Below are 17,500 nucleotides of genomic sequence, written 5' to 3'. Positions count from 1 at the left end.
GTGAGTGATATTTGACATCCAAAACTCTCACTGCTAGTTGTGGGTGATTTCCAACGAGTTGCTATGTGGTTGCCGTGGTGTTGTTTTTAGGACATTAGGTGGTTGCTATGCAGTGGCTAGGGTGTTCTGGGATGTTCCAACTGTAGGTGTTTTCCTCCTGTCCATGTGTGTGTGTGTGTGTGTGTGTGTTAGGTGTGCGATATAAAGACGTGCTGGTGGGCGTTCCCAAGGAGATCTATCAGAATGAGCGGCGGGTGGCCGTGTCGCCCGCAGGTGTGGAGATTCTGGTCAAACAGGGCTTCAGGGTGCAGGTGGAGTCCAGCGCTGGACGTGAAGCTAAGTTCTCTGACGATCAGTACCGGGCCGCCGGAGCCCAGATCACCGACACCAAGGGAGCGTTTGGATCAGATCTGGTCCTGAAGGTAAGAATTGTGTCTGTTTAAACCAGCTTCAGGCTGCTTTGAGACTATAAAGTGGTTTATATCCTTCAGCTGATGCCTTAACATCTGCTCAGAGGCTCTGAACGCAGTTACACCTGCTTTAATACTAATGTGATACAGTGGAGTTTATTGCAGTTTTGAGTTTAGATCTCACAATTATGAGTTTAATCGGAATTCTGAGTTTCCATCCATCCATCCATCTTCTTCCGCTTATCCGGGGCCGGGTCGCGGGGGCAGCAGTCTAAGCAGAGATGCCCAGACTTCCTTCTCCCTAGACACTTCCTCCAGCTCTTCCGGGGGGATACCGAGGCGTTCCCAGGCCAGCCGAGAGACATAATCCCTCCAGCGTGTCCTCGGTCTTCCCCGGGGTCTCCTCCCGGTGGGACGTGCCCGAAACACCTTCCCGGGAAGGCGTCCAGGAGGCATCCGGAACAGATGCCCAAGCCACCTCAGCTGGCTCCTCTCGATGTGGAGGAGCAGCGGCTCTACTCTGAGCTCCTCCCGAGTGGCAGAGCTCACTGCGGAGAAAGCTCATTTCGGCCGCCTGTATCCGGGATCTTGTCCTTTATTTGAACTCCTCGACTTGAGGCAGGAGCTCTCCACTAACCTGAAGGGGACATGACACCTTTTTCCGGCTGAGAACCATGGCCTCGGACATGGATGTGCTGATTCTCATCCCAGCCATTTCACACTCGGCTGCAAACCATCCCAGTGCATGCTGAAAGTCCTGGCCCGATAAAGCCAACATGACAACATTATCTGCAAAAAGCAGAAATCACGTGGTCCCCAATCCGGACACCCTCCAGCCCCTGGCTGCGCCTAGAAATCCTGTCCATAAAAATACTGAACAGGACAGGTGATAAAGGGCAGCCCTGCCGGAGTCCAACATGCACCGGGAACAAGTCTGACTTACAGCCGGCAATGCGAACCAAGCTGCTACTCCGGTCATACAGGGACCGGACAGCCCTAAACAGAGGGCCCTGTACCCCATACTCCCGGAGCACCCCCCATAGGAGGCCTCGGGGGACACGGTCGAATGCCTTCTCCAGATCCACAAAACACATGTGTACTGGTTGGGCAAACTCCCATGAACCCTCCAGCACCCTGGTGAGGGTATAAAGCTGGTCCAGCATTCCACGACCGAGACGAAAACCACATTGTTCCTCCTGAATCCAAGGTTCGACTATCGGCCGAATTCTCCTCTCCAGTACCCTGGCATAGACTTTCCCAGGAACAATGGAGGCGGAAAACATGGTCCACTCAGACTCAATGTCTCCAGCCTCCTTTGGAATCTGGTCAAAGCTCTGCCGGAGGAGGGAATTGAATGCTCCAAATGTTCCCAACAGACCCTCACAATACGTTTGGGTCCACCAGCTTCCTCCCCCGCCATCGGATCCAACTCACCACCAGGTGGTGATCAGTTGACAGCTCCGCCCCTCTCTTTACCCGAGTGTCCAAGACATACTGCCGGAGGTCAGAGGACACGACCCCGACCCTCAGGCGCAGGGAAGCGACCCTTTTGTTCACCGGGGTAAACTCCAACACATGGCGACTTAGCTGGGGAGCTATGAGCAACCCCACACCAGCCTGCCACCTCTCGCCGTGTGCAACTCTAGAGTAGTAAAGAATCCAGCCTCTCTCAAGGGGGGTGGTTCCAGAACCCAAGCTGTGCATGGAGATGAGCCCGACTATCTCAAGTCGGTACCTCTCAAACTCCTGCACAAGCTCAGGTTCCTTCCCCGCCAGTGAGGGGACATTCCACGCCCCTAAGGCCAGTTTCCGTGTCCAGTGATCAGGTCGTCGGGGCCCTTGCCTTCGACCGCTGCCCGATCCACATTGCACCAGCCCCTTATGATTCGATTCCAAAAAAGTTGGGACACTGTACAGTACAAATTTTGAGTAAAAAAGGAATGCAATAATTTACAAACCTCATAAACGTATATTTTATTCACAATAGAATACAGAGATAACATATCAAATGTTGAAAGTGAGACATTTTGAAATGTATTGCCAAATATTGCCTCATTTTGGATTTCATGAGAGCTACACATTCCAAAAAAGTTGGGACAGGTAGCAATAAGAGACCAGAAAAGTTAAATGTACATATAATGAACAGCTTGAGGACCAATTTGCCACTTATTAGGTCAATTGGGAACATGATTGGGTATAAAAAAGAGCGTCTAAGAGTGGCAGTGTCTCTCAGAAGTCAAGATGGGCAGAGGATCACCAATTGCCACAATGCTGCGGCGTTTAAAGTTATCATCATCATCTACAGTGCATAATATCATCCAAAGATTCAGAGAATCTGGAACAATCTCTGTGTGTAAGGGACAAGGCTGGAAAACCAGACTGGATGCCCGTGATCTTCGTCTCTTAGACGGCACTGCATCACATACAGGAATGATACTGTAATGGAGATCACAACATGTGCTCAGGAATACGTCCAGAAAACATTGTCGGTGAACACAATCCACCGTGCCATTCACCGTCTCCGGCTAAAACTCTATAGGTCAAAAAAGAAGCCGTATCTAAACATGATCCAGAAGCGCAGGTGTTTTCTCTGAGCCAAGGCTCATTTAAAATGGACTGTGGCAAAGTGGAAAACTGTTCCGTGGTCAGACGAATCAAAATTTTAAGTTCTTTTTGGAAAACTGGGACTCCATGTCATCCGGACTAAAGAGGACAAGGACAACCCAAGTTGTTATCAGCGCTCAGTTCAGAAGCTGCATCTCTGATGGTATGGGGTTGCATGAGTGTGTGTGGCATGGGGAGCTTACACATCTGGAAAGACACCATCAATGCTGAAAGGTAGATCCAAGTTCTAGAACAACATATGCTCCCATCCAGACGTCGTCTCTTTCAGGGAAGACCTTGCATTTTCCAACATGACAATGCCAGACCACATACTGCATCAATTACAACATCATGGCTGTGTAGAAGAAGGATCCGGGTACTGAAATGACCAGCCTCCAGTCCAGATCTTTCACTCATAGAAAACATTTGGTGCATCATAAAGAGGAAGATGTGACAAAGAAGACCTAAGACAGCTGAGCAACTTGTCTCCTCAGTCCCCAGACGTTTGCAGACTGTTTTTCACAATTTGTACAGTGTCCCAACTTTTTTGGAATCGGGTTTGTATCTCACAATTACGAGTTTATATCTCTCAATTCTGTGTTCAGAATTCACTGATGAATTTCTAATTCTCTATAACAGGGAAAAGCTAATAATTAGTTAAATCATAAAATGTACCATTAACAAAAAATATTTAGAAAAATACAAGCAAATCAAAATCAAAATTTAAAAAATTAAATATTTTATGCGTTTATCTGCATGTCATGTGACAATTAACCAACATCAGAGAACAATGAACACGTCAACGTGTTGTTAAATTACTGAAATATTAACTTAAAATCTCACGTGGCCTTCAGTAATTTTTTTTTAGCTCAAAGCAGTTTGGCTGGTGAAAGAGTGTGTGATTCATAATTAACAATTATTCAACAGTCCGATCTGCTCGGCTTATGAGCTCTAAAATCTATTTTTAAAGAAAGAGCAAAAATAAACATATTTGTGTGAAATGTGACTTCGAACATATGAAGATCTTGTTTATTGATCTGTTTTACCAAAACATTCTTTCAGTTGTTGTCAATAGAAGTCAGTAAGTCATGTGATCATCTGTGAGTGAGTGAATATATTCTCATACACTGACTCTAAATGCTGTTTCAGGTCATCTCATGTGTGTTTTGATTGTGCTTCAGTGAAATGCGTCAGTGCTGTGACTGATGTGTGCCGCAGGTTCGAGCGCCGGTGTTTAACGAGGGTTTACGGATGCATGAGGCTGACCTCCTGAAGCCCAGATCCACACTGGTGAGCTTCATCTACCCAGCGCAGAACCCCGAGCTGATGGACAGACTGAGCACACAGCAGTGTTCGGTGCTGGCCATGGACCAGGTGCCTCGGGTCACCATCGCACAGGGATACGACGCGCTCAGCTCCATGGCCAACATCGCCGGGTGAGACGGCCGATCCCGCTCTGTGTGTGTGTGTGTGTGTGTGTGTGTGGAGCTCTGTGATGATGATAATCTCATTCATTACGCTCTCGTCCGCAGGTATAAGGCCGTGGTTCTCGCCGCCAATCACTTCGGAAGGTTTTTCACTGGGCAGATCACAGCGGCGGGAAAAGTTCCTCCGGCGAAGGTGCAGAACACACGTCTGATCACTCCTAAAACACTTTTAAAACCTTGTTACTTGAAGTAAAATAAATGTTAATAAAAAAAAAATGTTTTTTTATTTCGAAAACCAATGAACCAATGAAATGATTCTAAAAAAAAAAAAAAAAAAAAAACAACGCTAAAATTAAAATAAAACCTGCAAAGACAAATAAAAAAATTTTTAATGACAAAGACACAAAAAAGTTACTACAACTTTAATTAAAACTAACATGAAAGCTGGAAATATAAAAATAGAACCTAATTCAAAATATTAACAAAAAGCTCTAGTAGTAGCTCAGTGATGCTGAAATAATCTGTGTGTCTCAAATAATGCAGTGACTAATTGTGCACAATGCATATTAAACCTAAAATGTGTTTTAATGTCAGTATTGATAAGGATTATATAATCTCTGAATTATATCGGTCTCTAAATGCCAGATATTTAAAGTGCACCTGATGTATACTTGCAATAGTTCCACTGTAGCACAATCAGAAAAACTAAACTGCATTAAGTACAAAATTTGCTGTTGCAGTTAAGCAGGCTTTAAGTTTACCAGTTTAGTATACTAAAAGTATACTTGTATTAAGTACGTAATTATGTTGTGTGTGTGTGTGTGTGTAGGTGCTGGTCATCGGTGGTGGTGTCGCAGGTCTGGCTGCAGCAGGAGCTGCTAAATCAATGGGTGCCATAGTCAGAGGATTCGACACCAGGTGTGTGTGTGTGTGTGTGTGTGTGTGTGATGCTTCATCAGTCAAACCCTGAGGTCAAACTGACCGTCTGTGTGTCTCCTGTTAGACCGGCAGCACTGGAGCAGTTCAAGTCGTTCGGAGCCGAGCCGCTGGAGATAAACATCACAGAGTCGGGCGAAGGGCTCGGAGGATACGCCAAAGAAATGTCTAAAGAGTTCCTGGAGGCCGAGATGAGTCTGTTTGCCAAACAGTGCAAGGATGTCGACATCGTCATCAGCACGGCTCTGATTCCTGGTGAACACTAATGATTCACACTGTTTCTGTCTTATTATTGATATGTCACATTTGACAGTGTCTTCATCCACCCTTCCACCAATGAAGGCCTAAAAATATCTTAAATCGGTCATGGTACTACAAGACTTTCTTTTCTGATTTAAGATTCAAGCATTAAATGTTTCATGAACTGCTCAAAACAAATCTCTTTCTCAGTATTTCTGTCTTGTTTTCCAGTTCGCATATCTAAACATCTTTAAACCAAGACACATATGAAGATGCAGAATGAACACATGAAGTCTTGTTTTCTGAGAAACTGAACAAAATGAAATTAATTTATGCTTAAAACAAGAACAGATATCTGTCAGTGGGTAATGAAAACTTGTTTCTCCTTTGAGTTAATAGTCTATTAGCAGATATTCATTTGTGTTTTAATCATAAAATCGCTTCATTCTGATCAGTTTCTCATAAAACAAGACTTTTTCTGTTATTTTGCTTCTCTAGTAAATGTGTCTTGATTTAAGAATCTTTAGACATTTGCCTGCAAAACAAGACAGAAACACGGAGAAAGAGCATCACTTTTTTTGCAGTGTGATCTGAAGGTAGAATAAAAGTTATGTCCAGATTCTAGTGTTTGGGAGCAGAGAAATTAAAATATTAAATATTAAAAAGTATTGGTGATCTTTTGGAAGACATTTACATTCAGCGAACATTTTAACATTATTGTGTTCCCTTCACTTTTTTCCTTAAATGTTCTTTATGTGGTCTTAAAAAGTCTTAAATTGATTTTATAAAGCGGATAGTTCCGGTCCTTGACTCTGATTGGCTGAGACGCGTTCAAAGCTGCTGTAAATTACAAAGTAACAAAGTAACATACACCTTTGTTTACATTTGTGTGTTGCTCGGCAACCACTCTGTTACAACCACAACTGATTCTGAGGAGCTACATTGTTTGGTGGAAGAATACTGTTTTTATTAATATCTTTACACTTTATTGGCTCTGTTTTATTTTGTGAAACCTTACTACTTATATGGAATAACCATTTTAATAAGCCCTGTGGAGCTGTGGTTTACAGTGCATTTATAACAGCATGGGTCATGCCTAACAATGCCCCTCAGCTGTTATAAATTAACTGTAAACCACGACTTCACAGGGATTATTGCTTTATTCATAAAGCCTGGTTTGATCACAGTCGTGTGTGTGTGTGTGTGTGTGAGCAGGTAAGAGAGCTCCAGTGCTGATCAAGCGTGAGATGGTGGAGAGCATGCGTGACGGGTCGGTGGTGGTGGATCTGGCGGCGGAGGCCGGAGGAAACATAGAGACCACTAAACCTGAAGAGCTGTACGTCCATCAGGGCGTGACACACATCGGCTACACAGATCTGCCCAGCCGCATGCCCACGCAGGCCAGCACACTCTACTCCAACAACATCATCAAGCTGCTGAAGGCCATCAGCCCCGACAAAGAGTTCTTCCACTTCGAGCCCTGTGATGAGTTTGATTACGGGACGCTGGATCACGTGATCAGAGGCACGATGGTGATGAAGGTGAGCATCCCAAATGTGACGTGACACATGCTGGCATTAGAACCACACAAAACTATTATAAGATTTTATTTAAAACGTAAATATTTTATTTGAATGTTTCCAGCAAGGTAAGAATCTTTTCCCCGCGCCTCTACCGAAAACCACCCCCCCGCCGGCACCCGCCAAAGTGAAGACCGTCGCCGAGCTGGAGGCTGAGAAACAAGCCGAGATCTCCCCGTTTAGAAAGACCATGACATCAGCAGGAGTCTACACAGCAGGTCAGAGAACAGACCAACGAATGAATGCATGAACGAACAGCTGAAGATGTGCATGACTCTCTCTCTCTCTCTCTCTCTCTCTCTGCTGTTGTGAAGGTCTCTCGACCGTGCTGGGTTTGGGTATCGCCTCTCCTAACGCTGCCTTCACTCAGATGGTGACGACCTTTGGCCTCGCTGGAATTGTGGGATATCACACGGTGTGGGGCGTGACTCCAGCTCTGCACTCTCCGCTGATGTCAGTGACCAACGCCATCTCAGGTGAGGCTCACACAGATACGCCTGAACATATGAGTGTGTGTGTGTGTGCTGATGTGTGCTGATGTGTGTGTGTGTGTGTGTGTGTGCAGGTCTGACGGCGGTGGGAGGGCTGGTGCTGATGGGTGGGGGTCTGACTCCCTCATCTCTTCCTGAATCTCTGGCGCTGCTCGCTGCGTTTGTGTCCTCCATCAACATCGCAGGTCAGAGAGGAATCAACCCATAAACTACACCACCAGCACAACACAACCACCCACAAACCAGCGCTTCTCGACATTTATGACATAACCACCCCCCTCCACAATATTCAAAGCCTCCCTACTTTAATATTAACAGAACTATAACTGTCATATATTATCAACATAACCTGGGAGTGTCAATACAGATCAAATGAACCATGATTCATTTTGTGATTTTGCTGAAGATACAAGAACTGTATTGTAGACTCTGACTCTGGGCCACACTGTGAACTGCACTTATAGATGACCAGAATAAAACACTGTGTCTGATCTGCTGCATGTGCTCGGCAGGTGGGTTCCTGATCACACAGAGGATGCTGGACATGTTTAAGAGGCCGACTGACCCTCCGGAGCACAACTACCTCTACTCTCTGCCCGGCCTGGCGTTTGTGGGCGGATACGGGGCGTCTGTGGCCGGAGGATACAGCATCGAGCAGGTGTGTGTGTGAGTGTGTGTGTAGATGTATCTGGGCTCAGTTCTGAATCTGTGTGTGTGTGTGTGTGTGTAGATGATGTATCTGGGCTCGGGTCTGTGTTGTGTCGGAGCTCTGGCTGGACTCTCGGCACAGCGCACCAGTCGTCTGGGTAATGCTCTGGGAATGATCGGGGTGGCTGGAGGAATCGCAGCTACACTGGGCGCTCTGAAACCCTCACCTGAGCTCCTGTCACAGATGTCCCTCGCCATGGCAACAGGTGGAACTCTGGGTAAGAGATTTTTAAAATTATATGTATTTCAGCTTCATACCCCCCCCCCCCCCCACAAAACCTGTTATATTCTGTGTCTGTTTGGATGCCGTAAAAGCAAAAAACTCTGATCTGTGGCCATAATTCTGACCTCGAAATCAGGATTCGGCATTAAATGATGTCATACGTGTAAAATGGGCAGAGAATTGTTCAAATAGTGTTAATCTGGCTCAGATTCAGACAGGAATCGTGTTTGTAGTGTTTTTCTGCTGTTTAAGGGAGAATACAAGATTTCTTTACTGCACAAATAAGTGTCCAAAGCAAAAATGCGAAATGAATCACGTTTTGTGAGTGTGGTGTGAAAGAACAAAACAGACACTACTTTTGGAATCAGCAAGCCAGAATTAATAAGTAACTAGTATTGGATTTCATTCAGCACATATGACGCAGGGCCGTTTTATTTATGTTTAGTAGGGGTCGACCGATTATCGGTGCCGATATTAATGGTTATCGGTGTCATTTTCAAAACTGCTTTACTGATAAAATAATTTAAAAGCATTTAAAGAAAGGTTTTGGTCAGAGCCCTTGTTATTCTTAAATTTAACATAAAATTTCATTTTTATAACATATATATCAGTGCAAAATATCGGTTATCAACTACTTGATCTGTAATAATCGCATCGGCCCCGAAAAACACAATTTGGTCGACGTCTAAGGTTGAGTTTATGAAATGCATGCTAACAGTCTAGTGTGTCCTAGTGTGCTTTATCACACTGAGTGTGTGTGTGTGTGATGTATAACATCCTCAGGTCTGACCATCGCTAAGCGCATCGAGATCTCAGATCTTCCTCAGCTGGTCGCTGCGTTCCACAGTCTGGTGGGTCTGGCAGCGGTTCTCACCTGCGTCGCCGAGTTCATGATCGAGCACCCACACCTGGACACCCATCCGTCCGCCGGCGTGCTGAAGATTGTGGCGTATCTGGGCACCTACATCGGCGGAGTGACCTTCAGCGGCTCTCTGGTCGCCTACGGAAAGTTACAAGGTATATTTGTTTCAATAAAACACTTTTTTTGTTATTCTCTTTAGTTCTGCTCTGCTTGTCTCGGTTGTTCATCTTATTCATCATGTACTGCTGAACTCAGTTTGATGTGACGAGGATGAAGATGTTCTAACACACGTCTGGACGCTCCTGTGTGTGTGTCCTCAGGCTTGTTGGACTCGGCTCCTCTGCTGCTGCCGGGTCGTCACATGCTGAACGCCGGTCTGATGGCGGCGTCGGTGGGTGGGATGGTGCCCTTCATGATGACTGACACTTACAACATGGGCATGGGCTGCTTGCTGGGGGTCTCCGGCCTCTCCACCGTCATGGTGAGTTGAGCCTCACACCAGAACACTCAGCTAAATATATATGAATATAAAAATAAATTAAACCCAAAAATGAAAATTCTGTCATTAATTTGTGTGTGTGTGTGTGTGTGTGCAGGGTGTGACGCTCACCGCAGCCATCGGAGGAGCTGATATGCCCGTGGTGATCACGGTGTTGAACAGTTACTCTGGATGGGCGTTGTGTGCCGAGGGATTCCTGCTGGACAACAACCTCATGACCATCGTGGGTGCTCTGATCGGCTCGTCCGGTGCTATCCTGTCCTACATCATGTGTGTGGTGAGTGAACGTGAGCACTGCCATGAACCAGAGAAACACATCCAGCTCTTCCACTGATGTGTGCTCTTCTGCAGGCCATGAACCGCTCGCTGCCAAACGTCATTCTGGGAGGATACGGAACCACGTCCACCGCCGGCGGGAAACCCATGGAGATCACCGGCACACACACCGAGGTCAACGTGGAGCAGTCGATCGAGATGATCAAAGAGGCCAACAGCATCATCATAACACCTGGTGTGACACTCACACACACACACACACACACACACACACCCACACACACACACTCACTTACAGAAGCATGAGGTGACTAATGTAAGTCATTAAATGAACTAGGTTCAATGCATGTTTAAAGGGATAGTTTACACAAAAATGAAGTCTGCCATCATTTACTCACCCTCAAGTTGTTACAAATGCATTTTTGGTCCCCTTTGACTTCTTTATTATTATTTTTTGTTTAGTTAGTGGGGAACAGAAATGGTTTGAGGTTGAGTAAATGTTCGAATTCTAATTTTATGTGTGAACTGTCCCTTTAAGCTGCATTAGTGTCATAGTTGCATCAACTCATCCTTCAAAAGCAAAATCTGCACACAGTGATTCAGTGTAGGAAATGTGATAAACTCAGGGAAGCTACGGCAACCTTGAAACATGAAAGTCACAATTAAAAACATAAACATAAGGTTTAGATCAGATATGATTTTGACACCTGGACAGCTCCAACATCTAGTGTTTCTGCTCATGAATCACAGAGGTTCATGATCTCTATTCAGTGGAAGTGTATTACTGTTAACGTGGTTTTTGCTCTTCATTAGAACTGAAGGATGAGCTGAAAGGATCTTTTGTGGTGAAGGACATAATACAGCTGTTTCTCAGTCGTTTGAACACTAGAGGCCAGTGTTTGTCAGAGGATGTGTGTGTGTGTGTGTGTGTGTGTGTGTGTGTCAGTCTTACACACACACACACACACACACACACACACACACACACACATCTGTCTTCCAGACACACCTGCAGAAACACCAGACTAAGCTCCACAGACATAATCAACTAAAAACGAGTCCATCTGTTTAATCTGAGCCACATGGTTTCAGAGCAGCTTATCAGAAATGTATAATGTTAATGTTTCTAATATCTTAATGTCTTACAGTCATAAAAGATATAAGCATCAGTCAGATGAGTTTTGCTATTAGAGTAGATGGCTTTTGTGTAAATATATGTGTGCAGGTAAAGCTGGATTGACAAATAGTAATTAGTCTTCAGGTTTGTGCTGATATCCAGCTTTATGAAATTGGCTTTGATTTGTAACATTCTGGCGTCATGAGAAACTAATTATTATTAGCTGATGTGAATCACACGATGCATATCGGTTTAAAAGTCTGTTCCTCTGAGAAGTCTAGTCAGTGCTTTAATACATAATATGCACATTTGAGAAATCTGCCCGAGAGAATTCAGAAACACGGGTCACACATGTGTGCGTGTCTCGTCTCCACACGCGATCGTCCTGCAGGGACACATCTGGAGTTCAGGAAACTCTGCAATCTGAATGCAATCAAACGGATTTCCCTGAGAGCCGGCACACACTCGGCCGATGACACAATTCTCCACGCTCCTCCAGATATTAACAGCAAACCCGGAGCAAATGTGGATCTGGAGACAGTGGGTTTGGGGGATTCCTCGCTGACCTCACAGCGCCGGAGATTCTCAGAAAACACACCGGATTAATAACCTACATCAGTCTGTGTGTGTGTGTGTGTGTGTTCTCTCCGCAGGCTGGGGTCTGTGTGCGGCCAAGGCTCAGTATCCCATCGCTGACATGGTGAAGATGTTGAGAGAGCAGGGCAAGACCGTGAGGTCAGACATGTGGTCACACGCTCATGTTCAGATCAAATCAAATTAAGCTCCACAAATAATTGCTGGATTCTCACACTTCATGTTCAGTGTCTTGAGCACTTGGCAGGTCTGCAGCGTAATTCTGTAAAAAACAAGACGAAACACATCTGTGTCTAATAAGAAGCTCTGGTAAAAATGCAGTCCTTCTGTAAATAAAGCGGGAAAGTGTAAAACATTCTCTGAGTATTTACATCAGAGCGGCGCAGATGGAGAATTTACAGCATGAAGGATAAACTCCCTTGAGTTCTGCTGTTGAAAAGCTCCACGGTGAATCATTCTGATGTAAACCTGATAAAATATTGATTATCATGCGTGCGTCCCGCAGGTTTGGGATTCACCCGGTGGCTGGCCGCATGCCTGGACAGCTCAATGTGCTCCTGGCCGAAGCTGGCGTCCCGTACGATGTGGTTCTAGAGATGGACGAAATCAACGAGGATTTCCCAGGTCAGGTTCAGCAGCATGAGCTGATGTGCATCCAAAGACATGATTATTGTAATTGATGAAACATAGTTACTCTTGTTTCCCCCTTCCATTATGTTTAGAGAAACCAAAAGGGTGAATTAAGTGCTATATGCATTACATTTGTTATATCAACTTTGAATGTTTAGTTTCTATCTACACTAGTGTACAAACATTTAAAAGAACTCTCTTTCAAACCAAGGCTGCATTTATTTGATCAGAAATACAGTAAAAATTGTGAATTTCAGCATCATTCCTCCAGTCGTCAGTGTCACATGATCTTCAGAAATCAGAATAATGATTCATGAAACATTTCTGATTATTATCAATGTTGAACACAGTTGTGCTGCACAATATTTTTGTGGAAACTGTCATGCATTTTATTTTTCAGGATTCACAGATGAACAGAAAATGGTTCAAAAGAACAGCATTAATTTGAAATTGAAATATTTTGTCACATTATAAATGTCATCACTGTGGATCAGTAAAAGTGTTAATTTCCTTTAAGACCCCAAAGTTTGGAGCGGTAGAATATATGTGTTAAATAGCACATGCAAAGTCCATTTTCCGTTAAATATAATGCGAGTGATTTGAGGTGCAGGGTGAAAGGCGTCTCATATCTGTCAGACAGATGAGCCCATGATCCACAGACGGCTGTGAAGTTATTTGGCAGCGGTCGGGACACATGTGGACTTTGATCTTTGCAATAATTCACTTTGATTATGTAATTGTGCCTAGACATGCAACACATCCCAGCGACCCCGTGCTGCAGCGACTGGCGTCTGTGCGGTCCGAGTCGGAGGGCAGCACGTGTTTTTGTTTAGCTGCCGCAGATAAGCATGTAGAGCGGAGAAACACGATCCCATCGCATGAGAGCGGCTAATAGACCTTCTGATTGTTCTCGCTGTGTTTGTGCAGAAACCGACCTGGCGCTCGTGATCGGGGCCAACGACACGGTCAACTCAGCCGCACAGGAGGATCCCAACTCCATCATCGCCGGGATGCCCGTGCTGGAAGTCTGGAAGTCCAAACAGGTGTGAGCTTGACTCTAATTATTACAGCTGTCAAGTGCACATTAATTGCACATCAATTGTGGTTGAGAAATCATCCCCCAAAAGACCATCTAAAGTCCTAAATCTGAAAAGCATTAAATAGACATTACAAAAATAAATATTGTGACTCAACATTGCATAAATGATTGGGTTTCAATGTTTTTAATGAATGTACTGAAATATGGAATTAAATTATAAATGAAATGGCAGAAGGTGGCGGCAAATGAGTCATTGATTCATTCACTCATCTGATTCGTTCAGAAATGGAGCAAGTGACTCTCTTTATGAATGAATCATTGATTCACTTGATTTGTTTAGATTTATGACACAAAGCTGATTTATTCAGTAAGGAAACAGCCGTGACTGGAGTGTGTGTGTGTGTGTGTGCAGGTGATCGTGATGAAGCGTACTCTGGGTGTGGGATACGCAGCGGTGGACAATCCCATCTTCTACAAGCCCAACACTGCCATGCTGCTGGGAGACGCCAAGAAGACCTGCGACAGTTTACAGGCCAAAATCAGAGAGGCCTATTACTGACACACAGCTCCAGACACATGCACAACAACACGCTTTATTAGTGCCTTAAACACAAGAAGCCAATCAGTGAATGCATGCGCCTTTGACTTGTAAATAAAAGTATTTCAATCTCTCTGTGACAGACTGCATTCAGCTCTCAAATAAACCAGACGTGACTGAGGTTCTCAAGTCTCGTCACACTTTCCCAGCAGCCTGTTTGACTTTGAAAACCCACAGTAATCTACGATAAAAAACAAAACAAAACAAGACCATCAAAAAAGCAAGTGAAGAATTAATACTGTCATGTTTCCGGGGAATGTTGCTTGGTTCTAGTATAGCACTTGTATTTTAGTTCATTTGTTTAGAGTCACTAGGCATTATTTATAATTTATTACTTGCTCAAGTTTTCTTCGTGATTTTGAGTCATGTGATGTATGCAACCATAGGATTTTTCTTGTTTTAACCAAAGTTTTACCAATCCCCAACCAATTTTGGCACTTTGTGGGTATTTTTTCCAAACCTTGTTACACTTGTGGAGCTTCTGCTCAAAAATGACCATCCTTCAAAATATCTGCTTATTAATTTCTCATTCCGTTCTATCATCACCCAATACCAGATTCAGGTTTTTATCTGCTTGTTTTCTATTGATCAGCACAGGTTTGTATTTCTGAGCTCTTCCCATCCGTGATGATGTCGATCTTCACCAGCAGCTGAAAACAGCCGACAGACGATTTAACAAACACACCGTTTGACCACAGACCTCTTCCAAACGCATATTTATTCTCCACAAGTCGTAAAAGGAGATGTTTATTCCCATGATAGCCATGTGTGACTAACACTAACCGAAAATCCTGCTCTCGGATCATTTTGTTTTTCTTGAACTTTGAGAAGATGAGTGTTTGAGGAGTACTCGGGGTGGTTTTGGGTTTATGGGGTGACTCGTGTTGTGGAACGTCTCTAACAGTGATGCTCACCACAGATCTCTTTTCACTCATAAATCCAAACCCACCGTTCTTAAGAGTTTGGGGTCAGTCTATAAATGAAACTCGTAGCAGTAAGGCTTCTGCTTCTCTGTATCCGCTTTATGTTTAATGTGAGGACGACATGGTCATTTATAACCCTCCAGTGTCATCCACATCCAGTTTGTTATAAGTGACTAAAAAGTACAATGAATGTAGCAGCACTTTAAAATTTGAAAATACAACTTCCTACAGATTTCCATTACTTAAAAAACTCAACTTCAAAATATGGACATAACGTTTATCGTAGCTTATGATCACACTCTTCCTCAGTGTTTCTCTTGTTTTCCAGCAAACTATAAAGATTGTTAAATCAAGACACATTTACTGACAGAAGATCCTGTTTCTGAGAAACTGATCAAAATGAAGTGAGTTTATGTTTAAAACAAGAACAAACATCATCAGAGCGCGTCACCGCCGAACACCGTGCACACACGCGACACGACAACAAACCAAACACACGTGTGCACGCGCACCGGAGGAAGCCGGAAGAGCGGCTGTTGGTTTCCTAGCGACAGACGCGACGCAGACATTTGAGATGGAGAAACAGTCGGAGAAGAAGAACATTTGCTCACTGGACGACTTTATTCAAGCTCAAGGACTGGTGAGTTCAAATGATGCTTATTGACCAGAATAAAACAACTTAGTGAACTAATTATTAATATGATGTTATTACTGGATGAAGAGTTATTACTTCTCATATATACAGTGAAATAAATAAATGTATGCATTTAGCAGACGCTTTTATACAAAGTGACTTTCAGTGCATTCTTTAGTACACCTAACATGTGTTCCCTGGGAATCGAACTCACAACCTCTCTCTCTCTCTCTCTCTCTCTCTCTCTCTCTCTCTCTCTCTCTCTCTCTCTCTCTCTCTCGCTGCACCGGTGTTTGAGGCTGACAAGTTTCTCTCATTACTAATCTGACCAATCAGAATGAATATTCAAATGACGTCTGATGACGTTTGCTTCTGTCCGGATTTCAGTGCGTCAAGAAACCAACAGAATGAGAAAGACGGATATTGGTGAAGTTCTAATTACTCAAATTAAAAAAACAAATCCCCTTTACACTAGAATGGAGTTGAGCAGATGTTAGATGAACTGTAGCTGGAATTGAGATCAGCTCTGGGGATTTATAGCTGCGTTTGAGTCTAGCAGTTGTCCTCAGTGTGAGAAGATGGATCTCAGAATTACACAGACATTGTTGGAAAGAGTTCAAATACACAAAACACAGCTTGTTGCTGTTTTCTGTATTTCAAGCATGTGTGATGTGTAATGATATTCCAGTGCGGTCCGCTGATGCTGGTGTCTGTGGTGTTTCAGCTCGACTGGCCGGTGATGTGTGAGGAGAATCTGGACCAGTCTTCCTCTCATCTCTACCAGAACTCTGAAAAAATCTATCAGGATCTCAAAGACAGAGTCCCGTTTCCCAGCGACGCTGCTGAATCTTTGAGGAAAGACCTGCAGACGCTTGGGAGGAGAGTGAAGCTCCACAACTCCATCTTTACCCAGACGCAGGATTAATGGCAGCATCCGTCACAAATCAGAAAGAGCAGATGATATAACTCCTCCACCACAGCCAGATCAGTGGTGTTAAATCAAACCATGTAGGTTATCTGTGAAGATAAGGATTTTCCTTACTTGTCAGTTATAATCATCAAAATTAAAAGAAATAAACAGTTGAAATATATCAGTCTGTGTGTAAAGAATGAATATAATATACAAGTTTCACGTTTTGAATGGAATTAGTGAAATAAATCAACTTTTTGATGATATTCTAATTATATGACCAGCACCTGTATTAGACAGCAACTTGTCTTTTAAAAACCATATTTCCAATGTTACAAAAACTGCATTCTTCCATCTTAGAAACATGTTATCTGTTTCTGATGCAGAAAAGCTAGTTCATGCATTCATGACCTCTAGACTGGACTATTGTAATGCACTTCTAGGTGGTTGTCCTGCTTCTTCAATAAACAAGCTACAGGTCGTCCAAAATGCAGCAGCTAGAGTCCTTACCAGGTCAAGAAAATGTGATCATATTACCCCAATTTAAGTTCCGTATCAGTTACAAATTATCATTACTTACCTATAAGGCCCTAAATGGTTTAGCTCCTGCGTACCTAACTAGTCTTCTACCACGCTACAACCCATCACGCACCCTAAGGTCACAAAACGCTGGACTTTTGGTAGTTCCTAGGATAGCAAAGTCCACTAAAGGAGGTAGAGCTTTCTCACATTTGGCTCCCAAACTCTGGAATAGCCTTCCTGATAATGTTCGGGGTTCAGAAACACTCTCTCTGTTTAA

General features: G+C 43.9%; 1 protein-coding gene across 1 annotated transcript in view; it reads left to right on the top strand.

Annotated features, from left to right (window-relative positions):
* The window catches only part of nnt2 (nicotinamide nucleotide transhydrogenase 2), a 15,298-nt gene extending 989 nt beyond the window's left edge, over positions 1 to 14,309 (top strand). The window contains exons 2-20 of the mRNA XM_059547321.1: positions 193 to 422; positions 4,233 to 4,450; positions 4,547 to 4,634; positions 5,271 to 5,359; positions 5,445 to 5,632; positions 6,833 to 7,158; positions 7,262 to 7,415; positions 7,512 to 7,673; positions 7,763 to 7,873; positions 8,201 to 8,346; positions 8,419 to 8,614; positions 9,403 to 9,636; positions 9,802 to 9,962; positions 10,078 to 10,257; positions 10,332 to 10,491; positions 12,027 to 12,108; positions 12,473 to 12,591; positions 13,525 to 13,640; positions 14,049 to 14,309. Coding sequence (XP_059403304.1) covers positions 193 to 422; positions 4,233 to 4,450; positions 4,547 to 4,634; positions 5,271 to 5,359; positions 5,445 to 5,632; positions 6,833 to 7,158; positions 7,262 to 7,415; positions 7,512 to 7,673; positions 7,763 to 7,873; positions 8,201 to 8,346; positions 8,419 to 8,614; positions 9,403 to 9,636; positions 9,802 to 9,962; positions 10,078 to 10,257; positions 10,332 to 10,491; positions 12,027 to 12,108; positions 12,473 to 12,591; positions 13,525 to 13,640; positions 14,049 to 14,195 — 3,107 coding nt within the window. The 3' untranslated portion in view covers positions 14,196 to 14,309. The remainder of the gene's footprint in view (positions 1 to 192; positions 423 to 4,232; positions 4,451 to 4,546; positions 4,635 to 5,270; positions 5,360 to 5,444; positions 5,633 to 6,832; positions 7,159 to 7,261; positions 7,416 to 7,511; positions 7,674 to 7,762; positions 7,874 to 8,200; positions 8,347 to 8,418; positions 8,615 to 9,402; positions 9,637 to 9,801; positions 9,963 to 10,077; positions 10,258 to 10,331; positions 10,492 to 12,026; positions 12,109 to 12,472; positions 12,592 to 13,524; positions 13,641 to 14,048) is intronic.
* Positions 14,310 to 17,500: the final 3,191 nt, after the last annotated feature.

Source organism: Carassius carassius, unplaced genomic scaffold (assembly GCF_963082965.1).
Source record: "Carassius carassius unplaced genomic scaffold, fCarCar2.1 SCAFFOLD_65, whole genome shotgun sequence".
Taxonomy (NCBI): Eukaryota; Metazoa; Chordata; class Actinopteri; order Cypriniformes; family Cyprinidae; genus Carassius; species Carassius carassius.
The sequence above is the reverse complement of the archived record's forward strand: the minus strand, read 5'-3'. Positions and strand labels throughout refer to the sequence as shown.